This window comes from Rhinolophus sinicus, chromosome 2 (assembly GCF_057876585.1).
Source record: "Rhinolophus sinicus isolate RSI-liver-muscle chromosome 2, RSI-T2T, whole genome shotgun sequence".
Lineage (NCBI taxonomy): Eukaryota > Metazoa > Chordata > Mammalia > Chiroptera > Rhinolophidae > Rhinolophus > Rhinolophus sinicus.
In genome coordinates this window covers 12662189-12673999 of record NC_142502.1, presented here as the reverse complement: position 1 = coordinate 12673999, position 11811 = coordinate 12662189, and the positions used below count along the sequence as shown (strand labels likewise).

The 11811-nt window shown below is 33.2% G+C and overlaps 1 protein-coding gene across 4 annotated transcripts; it reads left to right on the top strand.

Moving 5' to 3' along the window:
- The first annotated feature begins 1490 nt into the window (after window positions 1–1490).
- Window positions 1491–10363, top strand: LOC109449314 (VIP peptides-like). 4 transcript variants are annotated; one of them, XM_019735409.3, is made up of 8 exons: window positions 1491–1681; window positions 1782–1828; window positions 2873–2978; window positions 4838–4927; window positions 5932–6036; window positions 6822–6953; window positions 7759–7846; window positions 9515–10363. In XM_019735409.3, exons 3-7 carry the CDS (start codon window positions 2875–2877, stop codon window positions 7802–7804), a joined length of 477 nt encoding a protein of 158 aa, XP_019590968.2. In that variant the 5' UTR covers window positions 1491–1681; window positions 1782–1828; window positions 2873–2874; the 3' UTR covers window positions 7805–7846; window positions 9515–10363. The 4 variants fall into 4 exon arrangements, with proteins under 4 accessions (XP_019590968.2, XP_019590964.2, XP_019590969.2 ...); XM_019735405.3 differs by having other exon boundaries at window positions 2867–2978; XM_019735410.3 differs by lacking the exon at window positions 1782–1828.
- Window positions 10364–11811: the final 1448 nt, after the last annotated feature.

The window sequence follows — 11811 nt, the reverse complement described above, 5'->3', positions numbered from 1 at the left end:
ATTTTTCTGTGATGTTGAACCAACTTACTTTGCTGTTGCTGCTCTTAAATAAAATTTCTTCACTGAGATTTGGGTGATGAAGAGCTAAAGATAAAAAATAAAATTCATATGAGAACATTTTCAACATCTAGTTTGTAATAATCAGGTGGAAAAAAAAAGATTTCCTGGACTTAAGCCACAGGAACTCTGGCTTAAGTCAGAGCTGTCAACTGGGAAACAAATTTCCAGACATTTTGAAATTTAATTCATTTAATTTTTCTTGTAACGGGATTAGAAAATATGACTAAGCCTAGCAGGATATTCTTTTACTGGATCAGTCTGACTTTGAATGAAGCAAATAGATACTAAAATTTCAAAGTAGAAGAAAGAAATAGTCTTTAGAGCCATTGTCCCTAGAGGGGCTTATAAACAAACATGCAAAAGAATACACACATGGAAAATTTGAAAAAATAAAAGGAAAGATGACATTTTACTTTGTTGTCCATAGAGTTTTCCATGTGGTGGCATTTGTAGCTTAAACTCTGGATGGAACGTATGCTAAGTAAGCTACTTTGAGTAAAAAACTGAGAAACAGATAACTTTAATAACTTTAAGCAGTTATTAAAGCTCGGTACTCTATAAATGCTTTCCAACTAGTTCTTTGCGACCACCTGTCAACTGAGTTGGAAATCTTCAAAAGGTGCTGTGGGTATGGGAGTGTGTTTAGGAATGGGGAAGAAACAAAATCACTCTGCATAGTACAAGGACTTTTAAAAATGGGTATAATTTTGAAAAGGGAAGAGAAATACAATTGCCTTGATGCAGAAGTCTGATCATTTTGTTTTTGAGATTGTGTATGTGAGTGTGTGTTGGGAATGGTGATATTCTACAACAGTATTCCTCCTACTTTTCCATCAGTATCCATGTTACATGAGCTCCGAGCCTTTTTGAAGCTCTTATACTGGGATTAGTTTCAACACAAAGGAAATAAAATAATGGAAAGATGAAAAATGTTTTCTAGATGTTTTTAAAATTATGGTAGGTCTCAAAAAGATGACATAAACCAGGACCAACACAGAGAGCATAAAAGTAAAAAGAAGATTTTAGGAGAATTGATGCTTTGTAATAAAAGAGAATTATACATTTGCAAGCATTATGAACATAAGTGTTTGTTGTTTTCTGAATCTATTTCTGCAAATGAATTTCTTATTTTCTGAAGAACCCCAGTGACCCTGGCTATAACATTAATCATTCTTTTATTTTATTACTGCTAAATAAAGATTAAAATATTTCACATTAAACTTGGTATCTGTTTTTGTTTAAAGAAAGTAAATTTCCTCTCTTTCACATCTTGAAGTTATTCACTATATATTTATATAAATCGGATATAATAACAATTAAACAAGAACTTCTAGTCCTATTCATCCCGTGGGAGTACAGCTGTGACGTATTTCAGAGAGCTTTGTGATTGCTCAGCCCTAAGCACGAGCCCTATAAAATGAGGGGCTTTGAAATGCTGGTCAGGGTAGAGTGCAAAGCAGCTGCTGGCAATAATACCAATCCCTAGCCAGGACCAAGTTCTGGTTCAGCTCTAAGGGCAGAGAACTGGTGGAGCCTTTCTCGGCCTCACAGGACTTCAGCACCTGAGACAGCTCCAATATTCCCCTGAACAGAAAGCCTTGCAGGATTACTCCTAGGCGAGGTAAGTGAAAATTTAACCCTTCTTCTTTTTATCTCTTCCTGCCTCTGGAACTTTTCTCTGGGCATATTAATTTTTTTCTCTCTTGAAAATATTTTTACAGCATTCTTCCTTTATAACAACAAAAAGACAAATTTCTCAATTTACCTGGTAAGTGTAGAAATGCCTCAACTTCTCACATACGAATGCATTTTCTGAATTCATTTAGTTCAAAGATGCTTTCCCTGCTTGCTTTTACTCAATTCTGTTTTTTTTTTTTTTAATAATGCACTAAAGTGGTGGGTTTTTTGTTTATTTGTTTGTTTGTTTTTTGCTTGTATATTAATTTTTGACTGAAGGGTTCAGTGGGTACATTTGTTTTTGAAGTTTTTAACATTTTTTTTAAGTGCTGTTATTTTAGGTTTACATAACCAACATGTGACATAGAGAAAAAGACCTTGAACTCCTAAGTTTATATCTAGAAACTATTTTGAAATATAATGTGTAAGTGGATTAAATGTAAAAAACACAAACTTTGTTTTTAACATGTAATTCTTTTTGTAACAAAAAAATATTTCAATGGTAATATGTGATTCAATGATTTTTTTGGTATTGACTTTTACTATTAATTAGGGTAAGTTGTTCAAACTCAGGCATAAATAAACAAGTTCACAGTAATATTTACAATTAAAAGAGGAAAAATAAATGCTTATACGAAATTTTAAACTGATATATATATACACATTTATATATACATATATACACACACATTATTCAATGTATGATACCCTAGCTTTATATTAATCAGATACAAAAACTTGAAATAGAAGAAACAATTAGTTTTTTGAAGATATTTCTTTAGTTAGAAAAGATAGTACACTTGAATGGCACAACTCTACTATGAGGAAATGGTCTCTAGGGTTTTCCCAGCACTATGAGAGTGTGGCATTCTGTATTTACTTAGGACAACTATGTGCCTAGGAAAGTTGGCAGCAGTTGAAAAGGATTCTGTTTTATTCAAGTATCTGTCACCAAGGAAATCGTCTTGATTTAAAAAGTGTTCACATTGCTGTTTAACGCTTTCTATAAGATGAAAATTACTTTTTCCAAACTCTGCAAGAGCCTTCAGAAATTACTACTAGACACTCAGAATTCCCTTGCTGGTGACATCGTGTTTAGAAAATCTGATGTGACTCTCTCCCTTCCGAGGTTCAGAAATGGAATCCAGAGGGAAGCCCCAGCTTTTTGTACGCCTGATACTCTTCAGCGTGCTCTTCTCACAAATGCTGGCATGGCCTCTTTTCGAAGCACCTTCTTTGAGGTAAGTTCTCTTTCAATTCAAACAGTTGAACAATCCATCTTCAGCTAATGAGAATTTCCTTTCTATTATTTTGGATAAAACAATTTTTAAAAATTGTGTATTATTTATTTAGTTAAGTATTTGGTTGATGTGTTAAGCAAGTTTTTTCAGTATCAGGTCAACATGATTATTCTGAGTCTAAGAATTGGCTCTCAGGAATGAGAGACAGAGTCAATGACTAGTATTACAGAGAGGGGAGGTTACGTTTCCAAACAAGGCAGAAGGAGGATTTGGCTTTCTATTCATCCAAAACCAGTTTTAGACAAGTAATGAGGTTTATCCCGTGTCATCTCAGTTCAGATAGTTTCTGATGGAAAACAGGTGTTTAGTTGTCAACATCATTCTAGTTCATTTTCATGATCAATCAGTAAATAATCATAAGATTAGTAGTTGATTAATGAAACATGTACAAAATTGTGTTGGATTCAATCTAGGCAGAATCGATTTGCCAATATTAAAAATCATGAGATAATTGATCTACTGAGACACCCTGACCCAATGAGTGACTTTTAATGTACTTGGCTTTAATGCAAAATCCTTAGTGTACTGTTCCCTATGATGTACTTCAAATTTAAAATTCATAAATCATAACACAACTTCTATTTAAAGCTTTATCTGAGACAAAATAAATTCATGGCAAAGAAATAAACAGTAAATGAAAACTAAATTAGTTTGATTTGTCCTTCTGGTTTATAAGCACCACGATATTTCAGAGTAAAATAATTATTTCATCGCTATTTTCCCATTCCTGATTCTTTGCTCAAGGTAGACATATGCTCAATAGAGTGAATAATTTCTTAGCCATTACTTTTCTGCATGAAGTCTGCTTAAAGCCAGATCTATGTTGCTTTGATAACTAAACAGAATGATTCTGTCTGAATGGTTATATCACCACAGGTGAACAATGATAAAAATACTAAAGTTTGCATTGATCACTAGTCTTCATACTCAAAGAGGGCTATTTGTTACTGAATACCAACTACCACATCACCAAAAGACACACAAAAGCCCAGGAGCCAATATATTCCTTGGAGGTTTACCATAAAAGAGAAAATACACACACATGAACATAATTTTAACAGTGAGCTTGTGTTCAAAATGTGTATGCATTCATATAGTCATATTCCATGTATATGCATGACTATTCTTAGTCTTTCAGTGAAGCATTATTCAGTCCTTATTAAAATATATTAATATATAAGAATAGAAACCAGAAGGTCCATAAAATTCATTGAACTTGAGTAACTATTCAGAGATGGATAGATTCTTTGGACTTGTTCAATGCAAAGAAACCTATCAGACTAAGGTAAATCTTTGAAGTAAAATTCGGGAACCTAGAGAAAGAAAAGCAGTTAATACTCAGCTACCGAGAAAAATTTGAGCCAAATGATGCTAAACATCAACAAATATACAAATTGCTACCAGTTCTCACCTTGAACATTCAAAATTTTCCAAGTTTCTATTTTGTATAAAAATCTTTCTTCTTGTAGGATTTAACTTTGTAAAGCGAAAACATTACGGAGGACACGTACTTCACTTAATGCTCACATAGGATTGAATTAGTACCTCTTACGCTTAGGGCATACAACTTGTGAAAGTTGTATGGCATGTATATTATAGGATAAACAAAATTTTACTCTTAATACTTTCATAAACCATAAACGCTATTGTCAATTATGCTATCCATATTTTTAAAATGGGTGATACTTTCCAAGATTTTGAGTGTCTTATTTCAAATTATTGTAAAATATAAGCACTGTCTTCTGAGAAAGGAATGTATTCTACTTCTACTGTCTTTTTCCTAACATGTTGGGTGACAGAATACCATTTGAAGGAGCAAATGAACTTGACCAAACTTCATTAAAAGCAGACACTGACGTCTTGCCAAATGCATTTGCTGAAAATGACAAGTGAGTTAATTTTAATTGAGTTTTATTTTAGAAAATGTATCTCTGAAGTATAAATGTTTCATTTTTGCGTCTCCATGAAGCTATTCCTGCAGCATAGCACTGTAGGTTTCCACGTGTCATGGCTTCCTCCAGTCTGACTTACTGCAGCTCTTGCAGCTGTCCATGATGTTCATGTACAGAGGTAGCAACAAGCCAGGATGAGCCATCACTCACTTACTTTCTGTTACACAAACTGTCAACATCAAGATTGTATCGATTCTAGTAAAACTTCAGCATTTAGGATTCCATGATAGAGCAAGTTCTGAGGCAAGAGTTTCATATCTATGTAAAGAAAAGATGCCTAATAATAAAAACTACTTATTCACAAACACATTTGTCAAGAGTAGCATTTAAGGACAGAGTAGCTCTATACTGAAGGCAAAGTATAAAAGCTTCCTCATTAGGACAGAAAAGTTATTTGACAGGCCCTAAGCGCCTCTCCAATTTAAGAGATTTTGCTTCCAGATATTTTGGCAGAAGAATAGCAAAAGGTATAATAGAGGTTTCACTACAAATCAGGATATTTTCCCTCTGCAACTATTTTACGGAAGGTAGGAGAAATAAAGTATAATACATACATACACACATACATACATACGTTACACACATACTAATTTAAGTATATTTCTCCCACCAATATTTTTTAGAGAAGGATGAGTTTTATAGATTTTATCAGGGAAGGTTTTTAATATTAAGATATACTTCACCAAAAGCCAATTTCTTTAATTTTTCAACATTTTGGACTAAAAATATAGAATATGTCTTGATATAAGTGACAAGAAAATAGCTTTTATTAGGTTGTTAGGAAACCTTCTTTTGAGTTAGGTTTGCATAAGAAGCTTTCATAATAAGCTATCAGTTTCTTTCTTCTTCATTAAGCCAAAGTTATTGGCTTAATGTAATTGGCTTAACTATTTTAGAAAACTATTTTCCAAACAATGGTTATTCTTTTTTCCTCATTTTAGGAATGCCAGATATGCTGATGGATTTCTCACTAATGACTTTAGTAAACTCTTGGGTCAACTTTCTGCCAAAAAATACCTTGAGGCCCTTGTTGGAAAACCAGATAGGTAAAGAGAATTTATGATTTTTATCAAACATATTATGCTTATTTAATCTGTATTTTCATTGTTAACAATAATATAAAATATATTTTCACTGTTAACAATTTATTTACTTTGTTCCAAATTGATGACTCTTGATAATATTCATTTCAGTTAAAATATAATTTATATTCTTCAAAAAATATACAAGGCCCATGCATTAGGAAATAAGGCTTTCTAGTAATAGCATACTCACTAGTTCAGACACACTTATTTTAGTAAATAGCAATTGTTTGTAAATCCACCATCAAATTGAACTAGACACAGTAAAAAATAAGACATAGTATAAACTAAAGCAAATTTTAGGGTTAACCGTAGTACTTATGTTTTAACTTCCTGCACAAACCAAGAATCAGAAGATTCTTTCTTTAAATGACAAATAGCTGAATATTTGGATGGCACTATGCAGGTGGCATAGATTCTAAAGACTCATTTATTTCTAGTGAACTTTTCTTCTCAATGTCAGAATACAACTTCAAATATTCTCCCTTTATATGTTTTTTAAATAAATTATTTGCTCAGTTAGTACCGAATGTGTCTTAAGACACTCCCAGAAATTGCCAAAATGTGTTGAATTATACCTTACTCCCCAATTTTTAGGTTTAGGTGTATTTTTCCTTTAGTATTATTGTGATAGAAAATGAGGTGGGTGTTGGAATTCCTTTTTATCTGACTCCAAGAAATTGGGAACTTTGGCATATTTATAATTACTTGTTAAAACTTTTCGGTTTCTCTTTTCTCACACTTCTTAGCAATAACGTCTCAGAGAATCTGGGACTAATCAAACGTCACTCGGATGCAGTTTTCACTGACAATTATACCCGCCTTCGAAAACAAATGGCTGTAAAGAAATACTTGAACTCCATTCTGAATGGAAAGAGGAGGTAAAGAAACAGAAACCTTGTTAAAATGAGAAATTATAAATTACTTTCAAAAGAGAAGCTACAAATGAAGACTTATCTCTCTATCTACATTCTGAAGCAGTAATTTTCAACCTTGGCTGCCATTAGACTCCCCTGGAGAATTGTTAAAATACTGATGTCTGGCCTTACCCAAAACTCATTGCCAGGAAATTAGTGCCTCTAGAGGTATGGCTCTAGACATTGGTATTTTCTAGGGCTCCCCAGTTGATTCTGTTGTGCCTCCAGGGTTAAAAATGATGAATTCTAGTCTGAATCTGGAAACAAGTTTTATCAAAAGCATCAATTTTTAAAATAGGTAAAGCACATTCAATTAGCAATTTGGTATCACATGGAACTCCCTTTATGTGCATATGCAAAACCTTATTTTACTAAACTAAGCCATGGGTTCTTTTGTCTTCTCAGATTCTGGTAAATGTAACTCTCTGAGCTGTTTGATATTGGAGAACAATAACAGCAAGTGGGGTGATCTCTCCTTTTATTCCAATTATTTTGGTTTGATGGTATTAAGGACAATTTTGGTTGGGTGAGGTCAGACAGGATGTCTCTCTTTGCTCACCAGATGCTAATTGTGCAAGAAAAATTTTAGGCACTTTAAGAATAATTCATGCGTAATAACTAACCTAAAAGATCATTTTTTATTTTTTTTTTAGTTTCCAGAGCACTTTACATAGGACAAATGATAGTTTAGGTCACGGATTATTATTTCCTTAGATGTTTTCTCATCTAAGAGCCTGAACATGAACAATTTTCTTTTTCTGGTCTTCAGCACTGAGGGAGAATCTCCTGATTTTCTTGAAGATTTAGAAAAATGATGAAAAAGTTCTTTACGCAAAGCTGGTGACAACTTCCCAGTGGTGGGTATATCTGTGTATTCTTACTATGTTCTTATAGCAAGCATCCAATTATTTAAGTAGATAAGAGTAATTTGGTAAGACACATCTTAGAGTTCTCACAATAAGACCGCATCTAAGTAGGATACTTCTACCTGAAGAGAACCCCAAGCCAGTATACACCTAAAAATGATTCTGATCACGCAACAAGAGAGCTCACGATAAGTGAACAGTTTGGTATCTCCTACTTTACTAAGATGCATTCCTATCCTTCTATTGAGATACAACACAAAGGAGACTGACTCATACTAATGATAAACACTGGCTTTCTTTGGAGAATCCAGCCATGCTGCTTTTATTAATTGAAGATTTAGTCCCACAATTCACGGCTAGTACCTCACTGAAGTACAGGAAATACCACCAAATTACAGCATGGCTTGCTATTGTGAAAATACCACATCACTCTGGGTCTAATTGTATTCCTTGAAATATAGCAAACTTCCTAGAGCAAAAGTCCAATTTAGGTTATTTTACCTATAAAGTGAATGTGGTACTATGACCTCAATAATATTCACTGTAAAATAATTATTGAGAAGAGAAAACATGACTAGGTTTCTTGCTTTGTTAAGTAATAAACTTCTTATCACAGTTGCTTTTAAGTGCAAATGGATACAAGGCATATTTCTCTCCTGAGTATTTAATGTTTACATTAGCTTATAAAAATATATTTATAATACTAGGTAAATTCTTAAAGAAATTTTGTATTATAATTATATGAGAGGTTGACAAAATTTTTCTCTAATGTCTATGGAATAAATATTTTGGGGTTTGTGGGCTCTGTGGTTTACATTACAAGTACTCACATCTGCTATTGTAGCATCAAAGCCAAGATAATATGTAAATGATAGGAGTGGCTGTTTTACAAATAAAATTTTATTTGTAAAAGGTGAAGGTTTGTGCTGGACTGCAACCGTGACTAGGTCAAGGAGATTAAAATAGACCCAAGCTTGAAGACAATTCAAGTTTCAGTTGCTCCAGCAAATATCTCAGGTTTTCATGAGAGTGCTCAAGAGTGGACAGGGTGTCTGGGAGGACACGTGCACCACTGGTTGCTTCTGTCCACTGATTACCCTTCACCTCTAACAGAGATAAAAGATAAATATCCATTATTATAAAAAGGATATTTCAGAGAAATGAGTCCCTTCGCTCAAAAAAGAAAGTCAATCCCATGTAGCTTCTTTAAATAAAAAGTTTATAAGAAGAAGTCCTCTCCACTAAATTAAGAAATACAATGCACACTAAGACATAAAGAAGGATAAATCACACAGGATTTTTAAGTTGTTTGATCATTTATGAGATTCCATCCTCCATTTTTTGTTGTGTTTCTTTTTTGAATGGGTAGGACTGGATAAACTATTTTGACAGAAAACCTTGTGAGTCAATCACCTGTGAAAATTACAAATGGGTGATTGCTAATGACTAACCAGAGAGCCCCTTCACATTGCAGTTTCATTTGTGACAAACAGTCCTTTGGAAGATGCCCTCCTGGTATTACACAACACAATCTAACACAGGTTGTTGACAGGGGGCAAAGAGAAACTGGTGTGTATCAAGTGAGTGGAGAATGAATGAAACTAACATGCTATAAATAAAAATATTTTTACACTTATATAACAATTTTTTCTTTTTCAGAATTTTCGAAGAACAATGATTAGGTGAAGTAATTATATTTTGAGTTCTACATAAGTAATTCAAGAAACATCTTCAATATTAACACCAAATAAAATACTCTGTTGTGAATGGTGTGATTTATTTATTCTAATGTAATAACTGTGATGTTAATATTGCAAATATTATTTGATAGTTCTTAAATTTGTCTTTAAATAGTGAAAATCCTGTAATTTCATATGCTGTGTATCCTTTCTAACAAAAATATATTTAGTGATAAGAAAATACTAGGTTAATTCCAATTATACGAGGCTTTATGGAAGGGTAGTAATAGAACATAATTGATGTGTTTATTCATAGAGCACACTTAACTATTCAGAAGAGTGGAGCAGATAATCAATGTGTCCAAATTTGAATGTTAAGCAGATGGAATGCTGTATTAATCAAACCTGAAAATTTCTATGAGAATTCCAACAAAATAAAAAATACATTCATTAAAAAGATGTTTTTAAAAATGTTATGTATTCCCACATCACAAGGCAAGCTTTATTTTCAATGGGATTAACAGTCTCTCAAATTTAAATCTCTTACTGCCAAAGACTCTCTTCTGAGGTAGTGTTTCAATGAAGGAGAATGGCCTCTGCTTCTGACACTGGATCTTTCTTTTATGCTCGTGTTAAGTACGTGTAGAATGTAAACTGAGTGGAGCATTTGTTTTCAGTAATATTTTTTTTCAATAATCACTCAAAGAACGCTTTGATCGTAGCAGCTTCCATCAGTGAACATACACTTGGAGACACAACTATTTTCCTAAAATGATTGTAAGAAACTAAATATAGAAAATAAAGACTTTGATTATCATTGCAAACACTTTCTATTGTCTGATTCTTTTAAATGATGCGGAAGTAGGTTGTTTCATCTCTAAATTTACAAGCACCAGAAAGTTTTTATGATGTTTAAAGTAGGACTGTGTCGGATGTTGGGTGAGTTCTAAAATACAGTGACTTAAATAAGATATAATTTTCTTCCTAACATAAGGCCAGACATAAAAAGTCAGCAGTTACTATAATGGTTGTGTTCCATGAAGCCCTCAGAAATCTAAACCCCTTCCAGGTTACCTTTCATCTTCTATGGTGTGGCCCTTCTCCTCATCATCCAAAATTTCTGCTAGAGTTCCAGCCATCATATCTGCAGTCTAGAGAGCAGAATGAAAAAAGGGTCATGAAAAAAAGGAAGTAAAGACTGCATGCTGGTTCTTTTAACTGTCACCTTATGCTAACACCCCCTGACTAGAACATCTATTGCACATCTAATTGACTGATCACAGTCACTTGAAAACAAAGCTGGTGAATGTTTGTGTTTGTGCGTGTGTGTTCTGTGTGTGTGTGTGTGTCTGTATGTGTGTGTGTGTATTCTCCATGTACCCAGTCATAAACTGTGGTACTCTTAATATAAAACAAGATTAACACTAAACTTATGTGGTAGTATATTTTTTTTTAAATCTTAGTCTGTGGATCTTAAATACTTACCAAGAAGGCTTAAAGAAATGATAGAAAAAGTGGGAATCAGAAAAATCCTAACCATTACTGAAGAATCAATATCATCACAAGAGAAAGCTTTGATCACTTTCCTTCGCTACAGTTACAAAAAATGGCTATATAAGGAAAGACTAGTCTAGAGCTACAAATAATTGCACAGCAGTTTACACAAGTTGAGGTATAATTGGACTAATTATAGTTTTATTTCATATCTGACTTCACAAGTTATTAAATATTTAAGTGACTTTGTTATGCAAAGCACTGCAGTGAAAACTGAAAACTTCCAGATGTTATTTACATGCAAGAAATTTAGAAACAATCAACGAATACAGTAAAGTTGCTCGCTACAAAATCAATGTACAAAAGTCCATTGCATTCCTATATACTAACAATGAAATCACAGAAAAAGAATACAAAAAACAATTCCTTTTGCAATTGCAGCAAAAATAATAAAATATCTAGGAATAAACTTAACCAAGGATGTGAAGGACCTATATGCTGAAAACTATAAGACATTTTTGAAAGAAATTGAAGAAGACACAAAGAAATGGAAAGATAGTCCGTGCTCATGGATTGGAAGAATCAACATAGTTAAAATGGCCATATTACCTAAAGCAATATGCAGATTCAATGCAATCCCCATCAAAATCCCAATGTCATTTTTTAAAGAAATAGAACAAAAAATCATCAGATTTGTTTGGAACCACAAAAGACCCCGGATAGCCAAAGCAATCTTAAGAGAAAAGAACAATGCTGGAGGTATCACACTCCCTGACTTTAGCT